Source organism: Centruroides sculpturatus, unplaced genomic scaffold, assembly GCF_000671375.1.
Source record: "Centruroides sculpturatus isolate CEXI.00-Female unplaced genomic scaffold, Cexi_2.0 scaffold370, whole genome shotgun sequence".
NCBI lineage: Eukaryota > Metazoa > Arthropoda > Arachnida > Scorpiones > Buthidae > Centruroides > Centruroides sculpturatus.
This window is the reverse complement of record NW_019384564.1, coordinates 183,720-206,061: the sequence shown is the minus strand read 5'-3', so window position 1 is coordinate 206,061 and position 22,342 is coordinate 183,720. Positions and strand designations below refer to the sequence as shown.

General features: G+C 30.5%; 2 protein-coding genes across 2 annotated transcripts in view; both read right to left on the bottom strand.

The window, feature by feature from the left end:
• LOC111624014 (splicing factor 3A subunit 2-like) overlaps positions 1-22,072 on the bottom strand; it is a 29,347-nt gene extending 7,275 nt beyond the window's left edge. The window contains exons 1-2 of the mRNA XM_023366782.1: positions 21,926-22,072; positions 21,404-21,570 (exon numbers count right to left, since the gene is read on the bottom strand). Of these exons, the coding sequence (XP_023222550.1) occupies positions 21,404-21,557 (154 nt within the window). The 5' untranslated portion in view covers positions 21,558-21,570; positions 21,926-22,072. The remainder of the gene's footprint in view (positions 1-21,403; positions 21,571-21,925) is intronic.
• Positions 17,633-19,047, bottom strand: LOC111624016 (MPN domain-containing protein-like). Its single transcript, XM_023366785.1, has 3 exons — positions 18,964-19,047; positions 18,605-18,802; positions 17,633-17,662 (listed from the first exon to the last, which is right to left on the bottom strand). The coding sequence occupies exons 1-3, from the start codon at positions 18,985-18,987 to the stop codon at positions 17,648-17,650; spliced, it is 237 nt and encodes a 78-aa protein (XP_023222553.1). The 5' UTR covers positions 18,988-19,047; the 3' UTR covers positions 17,633-17,647.
• Positions 22,073-22,342: the final 270 nt, after the last annotated feature.

The window sequence follows — 22,342 nt, the reverse complement described above, 5'->3', positions numbered from 1 at the left end:
CCAAGGTTCCGTAGTTGAATGGGAAGAAGCTGAAATCATTAGGCAAATACACTCTCCAACTTTAGCGAAGACAGCCGAAAAAATGGAAATATACAGAAGCAAACTTGATGATAGATGTATAAACGCCAGAGATGCAGAGGGCCTACCCTCAGCATGGAAGTTTGCTATTAAAAGACTTACAAATGGCTTATGAATGACGACTTGATTCGCAATTCACGTTATGAGAGCATTTATAATTTTTGTTAACTGTTAACGACTTGTACTATTACTTATTTATTGTTGTATGTTATTTATTTTCACAATTGGTATTTTTACACTTTAATTATTTTACTTAATTACTCAGTTGTCGATATTTTTGATTTTTAAATTTAATGTTCTATTCTTTGTGGTTATTCCATATTTGTTGTTTCAACTTGAAGATGATCTATGAAGTAGATCGAAAACGTTCGGTTTTTAAATAAACTCCCTTGGCAACGGATTAGGTGTTGATTATTTTGATTATTAATTTGCCGGGTACGTTTTCTGTTCAAGTATTAGTACTTAAGTATGTAAAAATTTATTACATTTCATGTTGTACGAGGGTTTTACCCATTTCTCGAACCGTGTCAGAGTGAATCCGTGCTATAAAAGTACCGTGTTATATGGGGGTTACCTGTATATATATACATATATAATGCTGTTGTTAAAAGCATTCTGTTATATGGGGCAGAGGCATGGAGAATGACTGGGGAAGAGAAGAGAAAAGCAACAATGGTTAAAATGGATGCATTGAGAAGATCGTGAAGAATCTCAAAAAGAAAAAGAATAACTAAAAAGAAAAATCAAAGACCTAATGAGAGTGAAGGAGATGGTTTTGGAAGGAAACAATTTATTTGGTTTGGGCATGTGAAAAGAATGAGAATACATGCGTAACGTGTGCCACGCATTTGTCAAAATTTGATTTTGTGACATTCAGATTTCAAAATTCCCAACAAGCAATGCAAGCACAAATCCGCACTAGTGCCTGTTTGTGGAAACAGTGTCACCATTCTGTATTTTATTCTGACTTGGTTCTTGCTTCCCTGACTACCTACAAGTCTGTTTTTTTTTTTTTTTGTGCACGCATGATTTGCATGCCAAATACTCTGTGCCAAATTGCAACTCCTGATATGTACAATACTCCTTCATACCTCTACGGTGTCCAGCCATTGACAGCAGTGCAATTTTATAGACAAGATATAATCTTGTCAATAAATTATTAATTTAATTTACTTTATAATATACTTTGTTATTATAAACGTTTTGTGAACTGTGAACTTGTGATTTTGAAGTTGACTCCTATCATCAAATGTCACGGCACACCACTGTTAGAATGACAGTTTTCAAGACTGTGCAGTACTTGTTTAAACTGTTCTATAAGAACAATTCCATTCCTGTTGAACTAAAGTTGTTTATATGATTAAATGGAACAAAAGATAGTCTTATTTCTGCAACTGAATTAAAAAAAATTATTTTAAAATTCAAAAGAAACAGATTTGATAAACATTAAACCTGGAAGGGATCAAAAGTCTGTTCACGAGCAACTGATATAATTATGTAACAATACACAGGATTCCACTTTAACTTTTTAGTCTCTCTTTCAGTTCACTCCTGTCATCACTATGGAAGAACAATGAAAGAGTGTTCAAGTTCAAAACAGTCTTACATAGGTTTTATTAAATCAATATGATGTTTATTTTTTACAGACTATAAAATCAAATTCTTCTATAGTGATATTTAGTGGAACAAGAAAAATGTCATAGAAAAATCTATTGTTATGCAGTCAAACCAAGAAACAATATAATATGCAAAACGTTAAAAAAAAAAAATATATATATATATATATATATTTTAATGTTTTGCATATTATATTGTTTCTTATGGGAAAATTTGTTTTGGTTTGAGAATAAATCTCTTTTTGAATGTTTAGGAACAAATTAAGTTTAAAAACAGAGGTTTGACTGTATAACAATAGATTTTTCTACGATATTTTTCTTGTTCCACTAAATATCACTATAGAAGAATTTGATTTTATAGTCTGTAAAAAATAATCATCATATTGATTTAATAAAACCTATGTAAGATTGTTTTGAACTTAAACACTCTTTCATTGTTCTTCCATAGTGATGACAGGAGTGAACTGAAAAAAAGAAAATGTTAAAAAATATGTTGACAATTAATATTTTAAGGTAATATTGTTATTGTACAACAACTTTTGTTAGACATTTAATAAACAAATTTCAATTTTTTTAATTTATAAACAAACTGTTCAAACTTTTCTAGAAAAACTAAAATTTATTTAAAAAATATGTATATAAAAAACTGAAAATGTTAAAAATATATATATATATACATTTTACATATTGAGGTGGACAAGTAGCCTCAATGGAAAGGTTGACTCCACCATGGAACTTTTAATTTTCCTCATGTGCATGCAAAGGGACAATGTAACAAAACACTTATGTATTGTCTACTTTACTGAATTTTTAAAATTTTACTATAATACAGATTAATCCATTCCTGACCCCATTACAAAGATTTTTTTTCTTTTTAGCTGTATTTCTTGCATAAAAATGCCTACAAATGCAATATAATATTATGCGTATCTATATTGGCATTTATTTTATATGTATACTAAAAGCAAAATGTTTCATCACCACCAACTGAAACCAAAACTATCACTTTACAAAAAAGTGCTATGATTAGAGACTCAACTCTGCCTGGATGAAAATCAACCAAGATGAACAAGTATTTTATCTACACTTTCTGAAATATTGTTTCAATTGATTTGATTTGAATTTTAATTTAAATTAATTAATTTTGATTTTATTATTTTTAGTTTTTAATTAACTGGTTAATAAACATTAAATATTAATATTATGGTATATATTATTATATTAATAAATTTTTGTTATTTAATTTGAGTTAAGCACCTTTAAACACAAATTCATGGATGTAATTTATATTACGTGAACATCAATTAATGCGGTTTTTATAAATTTATTTGATTTAAATTCAACTGCGCCATATGCCAAAAATGAAAGTAATATCTTTCCTGCATGCAAATTGAAATCTAATTTAAATTGCATGTCATCAATGATTTGGGTTGTGATGTCTAATGATATGAACAATCTCAGCACCACTAACTTCTGAATTGGTAGTCCTGTTGTTGATTGGATGAGCCTTGACTTTCTTTAACAAAAGAATTACAAGGAGTTGATTATTTGTGTCTCTCTAATTTGTGGTCAATTCTGCTGAGCAGCTTGTTTGGCAACTGAGTTATCGTACAGAAACAGGGGCAAAATTTTGTTCATCAACTGAATTGTTCTAAACCAGAGATTTGACTGTAGTAAGTTCTTAAAAAGTATGCCCTTCCTGGTTTAACATCATTGTACTATAAGTAGGATTATTTCTACAAAGTTTGATAATGTTAAAACCAGGACCGGATTAACCCACTTTGGGGCCACAGACATTTTCTTCTTACCAGGCCCCCTCCCTCTCATACAAGAAATAGAGCACACAAAAAAATATAAAACAATAAATAAAACAAAACTAAATAATGTGAAAAACTAAAACAAATCTTAAATTTTTATTAATAAAAATTTAAGATTTGTTTTAGTTTAGTAAATAAACTATCTTATTTACAAATCTTTTCAAAACAGACAGTTTGACNTAATGTGAAAAACTAAAACAAATCTTAAATTTTTATTAATAAAAAATATTTAATGCACAACAATAAATTTTAGTTTTTCTAGAAAAGTTTGAACAGTTTGTTTATAAATTTAAAAAATTGAAAGTTGTTTTATTAAATGTCTAACAAAAGTTGTTGTACAATAACAATATTACCTTAAAATATTAATTGTCTTGTTTATAAAATCATACTGCCTGCTGTGTTACCAGCTTAGAGGTATGAAGGAGTACATGTCAGGAGTTGCAATTTGGCACAGAGTATTAATTAATTAAGTGCCCAAATCATGCGCGCATAAAAAACCAGACTTGTAGGTAACTTAGGGGACCGAGAACCGAGTTAAAGTAAAATACAAAATGGCGACTCTCTCTACAAACAGGCAAACCAAAGTCGGGTGGTGAGAGTACAACCCACAGTTGTTCTAGGAAATGAACTCTGACCCTAGGACTGAACACATAGTATTTTCTTTGTTAAATAAAATTTGTAATCTAATTTTGTAAATTTGGAAATGCTTCAAATATGACATTAAAACAGGGTTTTATGTCATTACAAGTAGGTTTTTTTAACATTATCTAGTATAGTAAAATCATGAAACCGATAAAAATTTGACATTATAATCGGGTTGAACTGTATATTGTTTGTGCAAAATAAAAAAAATAATTTTGGACGATACAATAGCCACAATTATTTTTTTCAAAGACGGGAAATTTTCATTAGGCATCGACAAAAATTCAATCCTGCCAGATGCACAACAGAAAGAAATTTCAAAATTGGATAGGTTAATTTCATCAAAAATGCATTGTGGATGACCTCGTGGTCATGGCTGGTGAAGTTTGAACGATCACACCCAAAAGCAGCGATTCTGAAGAAGATTGGAGAATGAGAACAAGATCCGCTTTGAGCGTCAAAGTGATTCTGCTTAGTAGTGTCTCCGAAACATAGTCGTGTCTCAAATATGGTTTTGCCATTTTACTTGTTTAATTTAATCTTTTGGGTTAATATTTAAATAATATAATATTTTACCAGTTTTACCAGTATTATACAATTGTCCAATAGAAAAGTAAACTATCTTATTTATAAATCTTTTCAAAATAGACAGTTTGACAGCATAGACAAATATCTAGGGCCCTTCTAAAAACCGGGCCCTAGATATTTGTCTATGCAATGATCCAGCCCTGGTTAAAACAGAAAAACATATACTGTAGTATTATTAGTTACTAAACAAAATTTAAGGTGCTACAATACCAAAAACATGTTAAATCTAGCAACTTGCTCTCGTCTGTACTGAAGCCTGCTGACTGTAAGTCACATTTGTGATAGAATCATTGTATTCAAAGAGAGTATCACATTTTAATTCTAAAAATAAGCAATAAATTAAAATTCAATTTGCTGATTATCGTCTTCATTGTAAAGAAAGAAAAATGTTGTATATTTTATGAATATAGTAAAAAATGCATTGCTAAACAGATTTATTGCAGAAGATATCATTTAATTGAGAGAAGCTTTATGTTAAGCTAATATGAATTTCATAAATAACTATATTTTTTATCATTATATCAATAGTCACGATACTGAGATTTGACTGTACATTTATAATGCCAGAATGTAACATATATTTTCTACAACACACACAAGAATAATTATTTTTATTTGTTTCCAAATGATATTGTTTTGCAAAAAGTACAGATAGAAAAGTATAAAAGAAAAAATTGTTTTAAAATAAAAACACTAGAATATGTTCCAACTATTTTACTGTAGTTCATTATTGACTATAGTTTCATTTGCCAATTACACACATGCTTTTTATAACTATTCAATAAATATTAAAAATAAAATGGGTCATACAAAATATACTATTAAACAAACTGTCTTCAGCATTAAAAACACCAAAGACAGTTTATTTTATGTTTAATATTCAATAAACAGTATATTAAATGAAATAAATGTTATAATCATAATTTATTTTTTAGTTTTGAATAACAATATAGACTGTATTACCTAAAATTTTAAATTATAATGCCATATATTTTTTAAAAAAAATCAATCTTTTAAAAAACTTCTTTAAAGAGTAAAAAACTTCAAAGGCTGATACAAGAGACAACTGTCATTTTTAGCTATAACCGCATTTTACATGTATCAGAGACAAAACTACTAAGGATTACAACTGCTAGCTTTTATTACAATACAATGCATTTCAGTTTCAGGTAATACATATTTATGTATTACTTGAAGATGTGTGCATGTGTAACAAACTTTTTGCACCCGAAATGCATTGTATTGTAATAAAAAATCCTTAGTAGTTTTATCTCTGATAAAATGCAGTTATAGCAAAAAACGGCAGTTGTCTTCCGTATCAGCCTTTGAAGTTTTTTAATCTTTTAAGAAGTTTTTTAAAAGATTGATTTTTTAAAAAATTATATAAAAAATCTGCATCATAATTATATATATATCTCTTACTATTTATAATGGCATAAATTAACAATTACCTTTACCATGAAGGAATTATTTATGCTTATGATGATTAAGGCCTGAAACTTTATGTATTTATAATCACCAAAATATGCATTTAAATAGGCATTTTTAAAATGTGATTTAAGAATACTAATGAACACAGAAAACAACTTAAATCATTTACTGATATTAAACATAATTCCTGAACAGTTAATAGTTGTAGTGGCACACTAAATACATTTTCAAAATTGAACCTTTGCCTTTATCAGAAAATACAGATTTATATCTAGAGAAATTTCTTTCCATGCAAGTTGACATGATTGGTACACATTTAAAACATTAATCCTTCAATTGTATAGCCAGTTGTTAGATCAGAAATACAGCCTCCATTTCCTTATAGAATGTTGGATGTAATTAACAGTTCTAAAAATCCTGGATTTTTGTCCAGAGCTTCCTGCAGCTTTTTGTACAACTTTTCAGATAAGTTACTTTTGTCTTTCAGTAATGTGTTATGTACTTTATCCACAATTTCAATCACTTCTCTCAATAGAAGATTTGTGATTTCCAAACTGGTAACTGAAGCAGGTAGAAACCTAGTGATAGATGACAGCTCTACAAGATGATCTTGGATGTTGGCATGATGTTCAAGCTAAGTTTTTACGTTACTTCTTGCAGTTTATTAGTATGAATGCTAATGAACAATGAGAAGGAAGAAGTTTATGCAGATGCCCTTCTGATAGTCTGAAAACACTAAAATGTATACATCATTGTGAAAATTAACTGAAATACTGTGGAATTAACTCTGGAATTTAGATCCACAATTGCTCTGTAGATTTCTTATATATTAATATTATGATTGAAGATGGTGTACAGAAAACTGATAACAGTGCTGTCATATGTACAGTACATTATGATTCAAATACAACAATGAGGCCTTCCTATCACTACTCTGAAGAGCCTATCATTGATGGAAGAGCTAAAGAAAGAAGTTAAATTTATCAGGCAAGTTTAATATGTTATACTCATCATAGTGACCATATCAGAGATTTAGAAGGCTTGGAGAGCTTTAAAGCATGCCTAACTGGCATGCTTTAAAGCTTCCCAAGCCTTCTAAATCTCTGATATTAAATAGATATTAACCATAAGGACAAAAATCAAATTTTGTGCATATGACAAGTTCATTTCAATTTGTCCTTAATATGCCATTACTATAAAGTAATTAGGTAATTGAATATTAAAATTTGTAACAAATGAAGGTTTTATTCATTATAAATCATAATATTTGATTTTTTCCTGAGGAAGGTCAATAAAGTAGACCAAAAACATAAGAAGTTTAAATAAAAAAAACTGCATCTTAAGGGGATTTTGTTGTTTTAGGTTATTTATTTTAAGTGCAGGTAGAGAAGTTTTTTATTAAATGTTTTACTTTAATTCTTGAGTGTTTGTGCCTATTATCACTGGTGTGATAAGCCCTTATATTATCTGTCTCACATTTGTAGATATTTTATTTAATTTTGTTTATAGGAATATCGAAAATGCTTGCAAAGAATTAAAAGCTTTTTAATGCCATTTTGTGTCAATTTATTCTTCTCTTTTAAACTGCAAGAAGAGAATGTTGAGCAGAATTGAAAATAAAAAATTTATCATGAGTCTAGTCAAATCAAGTCTCTTATTAATTAATAAAAAAAAAATTTTTTTAATAAATAAATGAACTCATAGGTGTAATTTTTTGTATCCATTTCATACAGAAAAAAAAAACCACTCATTTTACTAGTCTTAAGACGCATTTTTGTTCTAAGTTCCTATGATACATAAGCTAAGCACTCTCTTTGAAGTTAACTGTTTAGCATTTTTATTATTTGTGTACTTTAATAAATAGATTTTCTCTAATCCTTACAATATATTTGCCCCTGCTTTAAATAAAATACATACTAAAATTTATATAAAATCAATTTATCAATTCTGTTTATTACCTATAATTCTAACAATTCATTCATAAAATTATCCACAGCAAGAGCAAAAAAAGAGCATATATACACTGCACATACCATATTACCATAACCAAATTACATATACAGTGGGTGATCTGTTAACAAACAGTTTGGACTGTGAACAAATCAGACTTTGAACATTTCACAGAGCAAACACAAGAAACAACATAAAATAGTGCATACCGATTAGTCTTCCCTTGTCTCCTCTCCAGGTGACCATTCAAAACCTTTTGGAGTGCGGGAGAAGTTGACATCAACACTCAACCCAATGCCAATTGAATATTATTCCTCCAAACTTTGAAACTCTCACTTGTAAGCCCAGCCATTTATTTACCTTTCTGACAGAAAATTTTTTTATAGTCTTTGTGAGACTCTCGGGCACTTGTTAAGTTTTGCATTAGTTTTTATTTTCTAAAGGTGAGAGTTTAACTGTTTCATCAGATATTCATTAACATTTTAACACCAAATTTTAAATATCGTCTGTCCTCACATTTACATAATTTTTTGTGCACTAGTTGATTTCTGTTCTCTGAATTTTTGTAAGTGCTTTTCTGAGCTTTTTATTTAAAAAGAAACTGATAATACTATGGAGCCTAAAAAGAGTGGTGTCAAGAACTGTGCTCACCATAGAAACCAAGCAAGAGATAATAGACAAGAAAGAGAGTGAGCAGAAGATATTTGATATTGCCAGACAGTATGGCTTGAACAGGTCTACAGTAGGCACAATCTTAGCTAAAATAGATATAATCAAGAAGACTCAAGCAGCTAAAGAAGTAACAAATATCACATCTGAGAAACAAAGATGTGCCATCCATGAAAACATGAAGAGATTGCTTTTAATTTGGACAAAAGAAAGGGAAATAAAAAGACATGTAACTAATACAACTGTCATTCAAGAGAAAGCTAAAGAAATTTTTGAAGAACTAAAGAAACAAACTCCACATTTGTCACATGAGGAAATAGAATTCAAATCTACCACTGGATGGTTTGCATAGTTTAGAAGATCTGGCATTAAACATGTGGTAATTCACAGTGAGTGTGCTAGTGCAGAAAAAGAAGCTGAAAAGTTCTGTCTCAAATTTGAAGAATTCATTGAAAAAGAAGTATACTGTTCACAAAAAATTTTCAATTGTGATGAAACTGGTTTATTTTAGAAGTACATGACAAACTGTACCTACATCACAAAAGACAAGAAAAAATATTCCTGGGCATAAACCCATGAAAGACTGACTGACGTTGCTTTTGGGAGCTAATGCTAGTGGTGATATGAAGCTTATCCCGCTTCTTGTGTATCACTCTGAGAACCTTAGAGCATTCAAAAAAAATTCCATAATTAAAGAAAGACTGTCAGTGATGTGGAGATCAAATAACAGGTTGGGTCATGCAGGCTCTTTTCAAAGAATGGATGAAAGTGTGTGTCCAACCATCAAAGATCTCCTTCAAACCAATGAATTGCCATTGAAATCACTGTTTCTATTGGACAATGCATCAGGACACCCAAAAGACCTTGAAGATAATCTGCTGGAAGATTTTCCCTGGCTGACAGTTCAGTTTATACCTCTGAATACCACTTCATTGATTCAGCAAATAGATCAAGAGGTTATTGCAGGTTTCAAGAAATTATACTTTCACACACTATTTTGAAGCATGCCAGTTCTCCTCAATGATGACATTAAAAACATTTTGAAAGGAAAAATTTGATATTCTTGAAGCTATTCAGCTCACTCAATAGTTGAATTCTGCTTGGTGAAAGCTGTGTCTCTCCTGCATTCAGGGAGACAGAGATGATGTCCCTGAAATTATGGATGAAATTGTGACAACTGCTAGACATCTGGAATTGGAGGTGAATGAAGATGATGTTGAAGAGTTCATAATGGAACCTGAAACTGATCTGACAACAGAACTCCAAGAAACTCAGTGAGGTGTGTTTTCTTTTGAAAAAGAGGAAGACGAAAAAAACCAATACCAACATCTGCTATTAAAGATCTACACTGACTTGGCAGATGAATGGTGGACACAGGTGGCCAGGGAAATACAAAGGATTGTGAAGGAACTCCTGGGAGAAACAAAGCCAGTCAGGAAAATAGAGAAGAGGTATGGTGGTGGAATGAAGAGGTGAAGAAAGCTGTAAGAGAGACGAAAGATGCATTTAAAAGATGGCAGGATGAGAAAGATGTCTATGTGCAGATGAAAAAGAAGGTGAAGACAGCAGTCATCATATCTAAGGCCCAAGCACAAGATGAAGTGTATAGATCACTCATGGGAAAAGAAGTAGAAAATTCATATATAGACTTGTGAAAATCAGAGACAGAAGGAGTAAAGATATGACCTATACCAAGTGTATAAAAGACATAAATGGCAGAGTGCTAACTAAAAATGAAATTAAGGTCCGGTGGAAAACATACTTTAAAGACCTTCTGAATGTGGAGAATGACAGACAGACTAAAACTGAAAATGTAGAGCCAAATATTGGCTTAGTAGGCATAATAGAGAAATGGGAGGTAAAGCTGGCATTGAGTAAAATGAAAAATGGGAAATCAGTGGGCCTGGACCAGATACCGGTAGAGGTATGGAAAGTCCTGGGAGAAGAGGGGAGAGACTGGTTAACAGAGTTATTTAACAAAGTATTGTTAGAGGGAACTATATCCAATGATTGGAGAAGTTATTTAGTACCCAATTTTAAGGAAAAAGCGGATGTGCAGGAATGTTAGCGGCACACCTTAGGCAGAAAGGTGTGCCGCTTCAGTACATTGCGACAATCGAAGATATGTAATATGTACTTTAGGGTCAGCACACAGGTTAGAACTGCAGCCAATTTGACAGGCATGTTTGAAGTAAAAGTGGGCTTACATCAAGATTCAGCACTCAGTCCATACCTCTTCCTATTAGTTATGGATGCAACAACATCTGCTTTACAGAGGACTTACCCTGGTGTGTGCTGTTTGCAGATGACATAGTCCTCATTGATGAGGACGGGGAAGAACTACAGAGGCGGTTAAACAAACAGCAACACATGCTGGAAAATGAGGGCCTAAAAATCAGTCAGACCAAGACAGAGTACATGTTTTGTAATTTTGATGGTTTCCCTAGTACTGGTATGTTAAAACTAAATGGAATACCATTGCCAGAAAATGCTGAATTCCACTATCTAGGATCCCTGCTGCAGAATGATGGCAACATTGATAGGGAGGTTACTAGGAGGATCAATGCAGGATGGTTAAAGTGGAAACAGGTGAAAGGAATAACTTGTGACAAATACATGCCACTTAAAATAAAAGGGTTAATATATAAAACTGTCGTCAGACCCATGCTTATGTATAGGTGCGAATGCTGGCCGATGACAGCCATTGAAGAGAAGCATTTGCATGTGGCAGAGATGCGAATGCTGAGGTGGACGTGTGGGGTTATGAGGGTGGATTAGAAATGACTACATCAGAGGAAGTTTAAAGGTAACATCTATATTAGAAAAATAAAAAGCCACAGACTAACATGGTTTGGTCATGTGGTGAGAAGGAATGAGGAACATATAACAAAAAAGGCACTATATACGAAAGTATAGTCATATAGAGGCAGAGGAAGACCTAGGAAGAGATGGATGGAATGTGTACAAAGGGATATACTGGACTGTGGATTGGATGAAGAAACAATTAAGGATAGTGACAGGAATTGACATTCTGGGCTGACCCCATATAATTTGGGATATAAGCCAGGATGAAGAAGATACAAGGTAAAGTCATAAGCAAACAAAACAGAAAACAATAGTTTTATTGTGAAGAGTAGCTAGAAATTAGAGTACATTCCCTTCAAAATAATGATCATTTGACATCACACACTTTTGCCAACATTCGTGACTGAAAGTGAAAGCAGTCTGAAACCCATTTTTTTTTCTGACTGATTTCAGTCATGTTATGCATGTTTAATAGTTTGTGCTAGTGTAGTATTTTCAACTTCTCACAATAATGCAAAACTACAAAAACAACCACTCATACCTTTAAACGCAGTGTCAATTTTACCTTTTCTAATGTTTTCGGTTGTTTTAAACACCCTTCCTCAGGATAAAAATCGATTGCAATTTAAAACTAAGAATGAAAGCTGTCCTTTGGAACAATTTGCATTTCAAAATTTTAATGCTTTAGAATCCCAATCATTTGACTGCATGTGTTGGGCTTCTATGTAGATTAAAAATAAATCGACAAAGATGATGTATTCGAACATCAAGAATGACAAATGCATGTTATCTGCTAAGGTCATGCTCTTCTTTTTTCGTCATTCTTGTTGTTTATTTTTTATATATTTATATTTAAATCTGACTGTTATTTTTCAATATTCGAATACTTCATCTTTGTTGATTTATTTTTAATCTACATGGAAGTCCAACACGTGCAGTCAAATGATTTGGATTCTAAAGCATTAAAATTCTAAAATTCAAATTGTTCCAAAGGACAGCTTTCATTCTTATTTTAAAATTGCAATCAGTTTTTATCCTGAGGAAGGGTGTTTAAAACAACCAAAAGCATTAGAAAAGATAAAATTGACATGCATTTAAAGATATGAGTGGTTGTTTTTGTAGTTTATGACAAATGCAGTTTTACTGAATAGTGATAATGCAAAACCTTGGAAAGAGATAAAAAGCCCATTGGAACCCAGATGAAGAGAGTAGAGCAGCTGTGGAAGTACAAAAATCCCATTTTTGGCCAGGTAGTATTTGATATGAAAAGCTTAATGCATAAACACGTAATGTTGTGTAATGAATGTTGAAATTGTCATGGAGAATCCTGTGTACAAATCCTCAAACACATTTATTATGGACCAGATTATCTATTAATTGCAATGATCTCATCTAATATTCACCTGCATCCTAGCAATTACTTCTCCACTACATTGCATCATTACTTAGATTGAATCAACATCCAAACCTTCTACACCTTCTATATGAATCTCTTGTACTATTCATACATTCAAATCTTCAACATAGTGTCTTCACTATAGACAATTCTTAATATTTTTAAAATTACACTACAAGTTATTTTAAGTAAAATTAAATGTTTATATCTTGTTCCAATTTTAATGTTTCAAATTTTGGAAGTAGCCATCTGATCTACTATTTTCATTGACATAGTATTCTCATATGAAGGTAAACCTATCTTTATATGAGAATACTATCTAATATAAAGAAAACATGTTTCAACAAGTTGCATTAAGTACAGTACAGCTTGTCAAAACATATATGTCAAGATTTCAATTGTAGCAGATGAGATAATCAAGTAATTGTTATTGTTTTCAACTGCTATTGCAATTTCCGTTTATTTTTGACGTTACTTTGTACATTAATTTTTATGTATTTTCTGTTATAAATAATTAATAATGCAGTAAATCATCATTTATATGTCTCTTTAGGAATCAGACAAAAAAACATGTGTAACTGAAAAGTCATAAAGTCAAAATTTAATTGAAAATGCACCACAAGACAGCTGAACTAACAGTTTTTTATCACAGTATTATAGTATACAGGTTTTAACAAATTTTTCACTGTTTATTTTTTTTTATTACAAAAAAGCAAATACTTTTTTGAAGATGCGGCAATCATTAATCAAGATTACATAATTCACATACCTATTTAATAGCAATAAATTTAATAATTATGTTCACCTAGTTAAGGCTCATATGTCATTGCTGATGGATAGTATAGTATCCTTTACTTTTGTTGTTACAGAATACAGTGAAATTCCATTAACCTGGCATCTGGTATGCCAGCAAATCTGATTATCCAGCATGTTTAGCACATTGTTGCAAGTTCAGCGCTTCTTTCTTTACCATCATCATTATCTACTTTCAACATAAACATTCTGGAAACAGAGAATGATCAAGACAACATAATGATGCTACATAAAACCAGTTGGCTCATGCATAATTTTTCTAGACTTTTCCAAAAACACTAGTGCACAAGTTTGATACAGGAAGAAAAATATTTAGGATACTCGAAATCAATAATTATCATGGAAACAGCTAGTGGCGTGCTGTCATTGGAAGCAGTGGAAGCGCCACTTCCCTTGTGTTTTCAAAAAAATAAATACATATTAATTTTAATTATATGAAAATAATCACACAATATTTTATTATAACCACATTATGTATTTTATTACAAATTTCTATACTACACGTGAAAAAAAAAATAAGATTGCTATTGTATATTTGAATATTAGTGGCAGAGTGGAAGTGCTGTATTGTCAGTATCCAAAAAGCCAGATTCACGAATGTGCTTTACAGAGCACCAACCTCACCCGGTTTAGCCAGTGGAAGCCTAGGACCTCAGGTGGATGCTACACATATACCGCATCCAATTCTATCTGGGACCGGTTCTGGGCTGTTAGCTGCCTGCCCACTAGGTATTTGGCTGCCCTTGCCCGATTACGCGAATCATGAGTAGGTTTATAACTTAACCCAACCGATAAGAATTTACTGGTATGTTTTTATGATAGTTCTGTATAGTTGACAGGAGTTTTAAAAAATCCATTAAAATATTTGATATATTTAGTCCGCTCTCCGATTTTATATTACTCACGGATTTCAATGTTAAACCAGTGAATCATGATTTCGTAAATCCCATCTTTAAGGGGATGTAGAAAAAATGTATACAATTCTTGTACAATGTTAAAAAATTAACTGTTACTTTGGTAGCATCATTTACAACTAAACTTAATGAATGAGAGAGATGCACAAGGTACAGAAAAAGCTCTAGAATTTATTTTCCTTAAATTTACGATTTATGTATCCGTTGTCATAAAAATTTGTCTTTCCACTTTTTTCCCAAGACTACAAATATTCGAGTACAAAGTAACTGGTTTCGACTAATTTCTACTTCAGTAGTAGTTAAATAATTAAGCGATTAAGGAATTGGGGACACAAATAAAACCCTGCTGAAAGAGCCAGAATTTTACTTAAGTAAAAGCTTAACCGAGTACAGTGTGGATTGATTTCTTCATAATATTAGATGTAATAAAGACAGAAATTTTTCCAGTTCAATGAGAGTGACCGAAAAGTATATTTTGGAAATTTCCATGGATACCTGGTCCTAAAACGAAATAGTTAGAAAACAAATAACAATTAAGTTTAACATATGTAGATTTTTACAGCTATGGTGAAAAACGTTTAAAATTTACAACCCTATCGCGTCCTTTGAGATATACTAGTGATGCGACAAAAGAGACATTTGACTAATTCCAAATTAAATTTTAAACTGTCTAAATTAAAAATTAATTATTTATAATTATTAAATTTAATACAAGATGACAGCATAACTGCCTACCTCTAGTCAAATTAATTAATTTCTAATACTTAATTATAGCCTTTACACAGCCCAAGAATTTGACATATCATTCAGTGTGTTTATCAGACCATATTATCTGTAATTTTTTTGTTTTCTGCAAATTGAATTCACATTCCAGGTTGGTTCATTCCATGCTAGAAGAAATGATGATGATTCATGCTCCTTAACAATGTATATCGTATAATTGTCTTCAAATAAATGTTATACATAAGATATTTGAGTATTTTTTTCGGCATGGAACACATTATTGTATCTTACATGAATTTATATGGGGAAAAACTGTTTCGCTTAACCTATTCGATGTCGAAATTTTTATTTGTTGCCTGTAATGCCATGTTGAATTTTCATCAATGTTAAGCCTAAAAATTTTTTTTTAAAANACGAGTAGATTTATAACTTAACCCAACCGATAAGAATTTACTGGTATGTTTTTATGATAGTTCTGTATAGTTGACAGGAGTTTTAAAAAATCCATTAAAATATTTGATATATTTAGTCCGCTCTCCGATTTTATATTACTCACGGATTTCAATGTTAAACCAGTGAATCATGATTTCGTAAATCCCATCTTTAAGGGGATGTAGAAAAAATGTATACAATTCTTGTACAATGTTAAAAAATTAACTGTTACTTTGGTAGCATCATTTACAACTAAACTTAATGAATGAGAGAGATGCACAAGGTACAGAAAAAGCTCTAGAATTTATTTTCCTTAAATTTACGATTTATGTATCCGTTGTCATAAAAATTTGTCTTTCCACTTTTTTCCCAAGACTACAAATATTCGAGTACAAAGTAACTGGTTTCGACTAATTTCTACTTAAGTAGTAGTTAAATAATTAAGCGATTAAGGAATTGGGGACACAAATAAAACCCTGCTGAAAGAGCCAGAATTTTACTTAAGTAAAAGCTTAACCGAGTACAGTGTGGATTGATTTCTTCATAATATTAGATGTAATAAAGACAGAAATTTTTCCAGTTCAATGAGAGTGACCGAAAAGTATATTTTGGAAATTTCCATGGATACCTGGTCCTAAAACGAAATAGTTAGAAAACAAATAACAATTAAGTTTAACATATGTAGATTTTTACAGCTATGGTGAAAAACGTTTAAAATTTACAACCCTATCGCGTCCTTTGAGATATACTAGTGATGCGACAAAAGAGACATTTGACTAATTCCAAATTAAATTTTAAACTGTCTAAATTAAAAATTAATTATTTATAATTATTAAATTTAATACAAGATGACAGCATAACTGCCTACCTCTAGTCAAATTAATTAATTTCTAATACTTAATTATAGCCTTTACACAGCCCAAGAATTTGACATATCATTCAGTGTGTTTATCAGACCATATTATCTGTAATTTTTTTGTTTTCTGCAAATTGAATTCACATTCCAGGTTGGTTCATTCCATGCTAGAAGAAATGATGATGATTCATGCTCCTTAACAATGTATATCGTATAATTGTCTTCAAATAAATGTTATACATAAGATATTTGAGTATTTTTTTCGGCATGGAACACATTATTGTATCTTACATGAATTTATATGGGGAAAAACTGTTTCGCTTAACCTATTCGATGTCGAAATTTTTATTTGTTGCCTGTAATGCCATGTTGAATTTTCATCAATGTTAAGCCTAAAAATTTTTTTTTAAAATAATAATCATGTTTACTGTATCATAAAAAATTATTTTTTTATGTTTCACAAACAAAATAAATATATTGAACAATATAGAAACAAAAACAATTATATTTCAAAGTTTGTTTTAATATAAAAATTGTGATGCATAGAGACATCTAGTATCAAAAACGTTCCAATGTAAACACGAAAATATTCAGGATCACCCACGCAGGTCAATGAGGTCAACATGAATATTTTCGGGAACAACGTAGGACAGGTTAAAATAGTACAGTAAGATCCAAATTCAGGGTAATCCTTTACCCTCTCCACTCCTCTGTGGGGGGAATTTCGGAAAGTCTGTTCTTCGTCTACATTCTCATGATGTAGCCTAACTGAGTACTAAATTTCAATTTTCAACTCCTAACCATTTGGGCTCTGCATTTAATGACTTAATGTTGTTGTTGTTATTATTATTATTAACTCATCTCGATTATATTATAAGATTAGGGTCAAATTTATAAGAAATTTCATTTTCACTATTCTATTTATCGGATATCTAATAGAAAAACAAATGATTAAAGTCATTATTGAATTTTACCTTATCTGAATAAATTCTTAGTATTTAAAAAGATTTTTTATTTAACTAAGCTAAAAAATATTAAAAAAATCAGAGAACTTTTCATTATAATGGAAAATTAACTTCTAAATATCACTTTTGGATAGTTGTTATTATGTTCTATGTATGTTATCTCTTTAATACGACATTAAGTTCGGTAGACTATCATTACAGCTTTCAGGTTAGACACTTCTTTTATTGTTTCAACATATGCATTTCAGACTTATATAAGCGTTAAGTCCCTCTTCAGTGCAATACTATGGTCCGAAATGCATATGTCATATTTATTAATTTCCAAAATGTATACTATATGAGCCACTATTTACTTTCCTTCTTTATTATTTACACTTTATACTGACTAAAACTAACTCTATCCTCCTCTTCCCTCAGGGGGTGGAATTTCCAAAAATCTTCTTAATTAATTAATGTACATTCTCATGACATACCCAACTGAAATGCAGTCAAAAACACAGAAAACCAATTCTAATATAGTACAGTAGAAGCCAAGTTCTGCAGGGTAATCCTTAACCCTCTCCCCATGGGAAAATTTTTCAAAAATCCCTTCTTAATGAGCATTCTCATTGGATACCCTACTTAATTGCAGTCAAAAATGCAAAAAATTGTATCTAAAATAGTACAATAGAAGCTGGGTTCTTTAGGATAAGACTTAATCCTCTCCCTTTCCCTGACGGGAAATTTTGAAAAATTCCTTCTTAGTGTACATTCTCATGACATACCCTGTGTACCAAATCTCAACTTTCAACTCCTAACCGTTTGGGCTCTGCACTTATTATTATTATCAACCCATCTTGATTATATTATAAGATTAATATAAGATTTTTAAAATATGTGTTTAAGTGTTTAAAATCATTATAAACTTACCAAATAATCTATAGATAGAACACCTTCTCCAGACCATAAAATCTTATCATTCATCAACATATTCAAGGTAACACCTCTCCCACTCAGTACACTGCGACCAGTTTTGGAAGTCGTATCCACATGCTCGGTATTCTCGTCCATTTCTACAGCTTCTTCTTCAGCAGATCCTGCTTCCTCTTGTTCTTCGTCCATTTTTTTCTAGAAAAAAATAAAAACTTTCTAAAACATCAGTTCTAATTTTAATTATATTTAAACTGTTCTTATCATTTATGCAAAAATTTGCTGTTTAATTTTTATTAAGTAGCTTTATTTCTCAGCACTAATTTTATAAAGCTCTGAAACTGTTCTCATACTGGTACCTTTGTATTTCTGCTTTTTCTCATAATTATAATCTATATGCTTAAGATGAAAGCTAAATCTGAAAATTATGTCCTGAGTAACCTATAAAAATAAAATTCAGTATTTAAAAAATTTTCAAAGATATTTAACACCTGCATAATGTTACTATATTACACATTTGTTCCNCGATTTGTGCCGGCTTTTGTGGGAACGGAACTGCAGCGTAAACTGAGGGCTACCTGTACATTTGTACAACGAATAGTATATTCAGCCTCAGACCGAATACCGAATATTCGGCCAAACTATTCGGCTTGATTAACGCACATACGAAAATTGGCACGCAAACCGCATTATGGTAAGGACCCTGCTCTCTATTCGCCTGCTGTCACTACACTTTGCCAATCGCGTTAATTCTTGACAGTTGTAGTAGACAGACATGAGCGTCATGGCAGTATGTGATAAGTGATGATACCAAATGTGGATAACAATGAAATGACCTACACGTGTAAATAACGGAAAAAGAACAGAGAAGGACCACGAAGTGAAAATGTGAAAATAAATATGAAATTGAGTTGATAACATAATCGAACAAGTCGAGGCAGCTTATTGGTGCGAAATTCGCAGCCGTCAATGCCAAACAATTGTTGTCATAGACTTCAGAAAGCTAAATGCTTGTAATGAAAGACATTTAGTGTGCACAGGCGAAAGCCTGGGGCCTTTCGGGCTACCAAGCTGTCTCTAATCTGTGAAATCATAACTGTGACTTATATCTACGTCCTATCTGTCTCTTTTCTCTGTTGTCACCAGGCTGAGTCACGTAATTGTAAAATTGGAAATCTACGACGGAAAAGTGACGAATTGAAAGTATCATGAGTGCATATTATGATGTATGCATATGTGGACTAGACTGATAGAGGAAAGAGAAAAGGAAGAGCATTTAAAAACAAGGATAGGCAGGGTCAGACCTCAGATGTGTGACGATTCTCGAACGAATAGGTGTGTACATCTGCTGATCTTTGTAATTATAAATTGTGAATACATGTGACTAATATTATTTTCTTTTTTATTTTGTGCATGTTATAAGTTATAAATAAATATAAACAAACAACACTAACCCGATAACATTAAATCTAAATACCAAAATGATTCATTTACTGTGTTTTTGTTATTTCTTACTCCTGTTTTTAGGTATTCGGTATTCGGCTGAATAGCAAAAAATAGGCTGAATAGGCCTAATACTGAATAGTAACTGAATATTCATTGCATCACTACATTCACACCTTTTTCAATAATCTATAACTAACCCATCTTTCTCTGAGAAACAATACATGTTGTGGTGTCATTTAATTTCAGAAATATGAAGAGAAGAGTGTGAGAATAAAACAAAAAAAGTGTTCTAGAAATTCTAAAACAATATTGCAATATCTATTAACTTCATAAGAAAGGAAAGGAATTCAGATGTATAAATTTAATATTTCACAACTGCAAAGAATATGGAGATTTTGGGACCAATGTCAAATGACATAAATGTGTAACATAAATGATACACCATTGTAAATTTATATTTTTGCTATTTTCTTTGTTTACTTTCTGCTTAAATTTTTATTTTGTACACATTAATTCAAAATAAAATAGCAATAATATATTATATAATATTAAATGACGATGTCAAAACAGCAAATAATACTTAAAAATCTGAAATTTTCGATCTATTTAAAGGATCATCTTCAGTATATCTTTGTATTTGAACAAATGAAAAGAAAAAATTTGAAAATAAATATTGAGAACTATTAACCAAAAATAAAACAAAATAAATAAACACATGAATAATAATATAAATTAAAATGTCTCATATACATAATGAAAATTAAAATTACAAAAACATTTAAGTGGGCTAAAAATTTATGATAAATTTTTCAAAGAATATTTATTATTGTCATTGGAATGTATTTAAAAAATAATTAATGGCTGAAATTGCATAATCTTGGAAATTCCTGAGCTTTGGATAAAGCAGATTATAGTCCCAAGAACATTAGAATAGCTGAGACTTAGAAATTCTATATATGATACAATGTTATATTATTATGTATTTGAGAAACCAATCAAGTTACACTTTTTAAAATTTGACTGTATTAAAATACATAAATACCAACTTATAAAGAAAATAAAATTTTCTGCCTATTGGAAAACTTTTACTGAAAAAGTTAAAACTAAGGCTCATTGTGGATATACTCTCTCTTTCATTTTATGTTCATATAACAACAATAAAATATCTTATTAGATATTAAACATTTTATTATTGTGGTGTTGTGATATACTACAATGTATATATGATAAGCATTAATAATTGCCATGACATTTGTTAATGCTTTTATATATATATTATGAAATTTATATTTCTTTTTGTAGTTAATAAAACAGATGTTCTTAAAAAATCTGAATGAATAAAATCAAGCTTACCAAGATGGTTTTTCATAAAATATGGATCTTTGTTCAGATCAATAGTTTCTAAAGCTAACTGCCGTTGACGTTCTCGCCTGTCTCTATTTGTATCAGACCATGATGCTACTCCTCCTGAACCAGTCTTTCCTCCAGGTCTGTGCTGAAAGTCCATTGTTTTATTTTACCTTTATTAAAAATATAAATATTTTAAAAAAATTAATTAATTAATAATAATTTATTAGTATAAATAAAGTATAATCAAAATATAAATGTAATATTATCATAGAAATGTGAAAAACTTAGCACCATGTTGAAATCAAAAATTAAAATATTTTGTTTAATTTAAAGAAGCCAAAAAATATTTAAACATTTTTAGATATTATTTTAGCCTGTCAGCTTATAAAAACATAAATGTACACACAGTTATATATATTCTACTCCTAAAATGTGTACAAAACTTAAATATCTAAAAGTTAAATAAAGAATTACATGTTACAAAAATAATTATGTACTGAGAGAAGTAAAAAGAAAATTACAAACCTATGAAGTTAGAAAGTTTTACTATTTTTATAGTGATTACGTTATGATTCATAAATTATTATTTAAAACAATAAGTCAAATGATTACCATATTGAGGCTACTGCCTCTGCAATAATATGCAAATATGCTATTTACCATATTTGCATATTATTGCAGAGGCAGTAGCCTCAAAAGAAAGGTCTCCTCCATGCCTGTGAATTTGTGGACTGTCACTGGAGCAAATGACGGAAGAATAATGGAAGCAAAGTATTTTACTTTTGTTAAACGTTGAAATTTTATATTTATTTATACAATTAAATGTAATACCATCGGCCATGTTTTATATTTACTATTTATTTAAAATGTCATTTCCTGTTTAGCAAAAATCTATAGACTTTGCTCTGTAGATTTAACACTTTTATGTTGTTAAATAAAATT

Bases quoted from the DNA above. Each gene is read 5' to 3' on its own strand.
- LOC111624016 (XM_023366785.1), bottom strand. From the start codon at position 18,987: ATGAGAAAAAGCAGAAATACAAAG. The intron at 18,803-18,963 runs GTACCAGTATGA...ATTTTTTTCTAG, and splicing joins GAAAAAGCAGAAATACAAAG to AAAAAAATGGACGAAGAACA.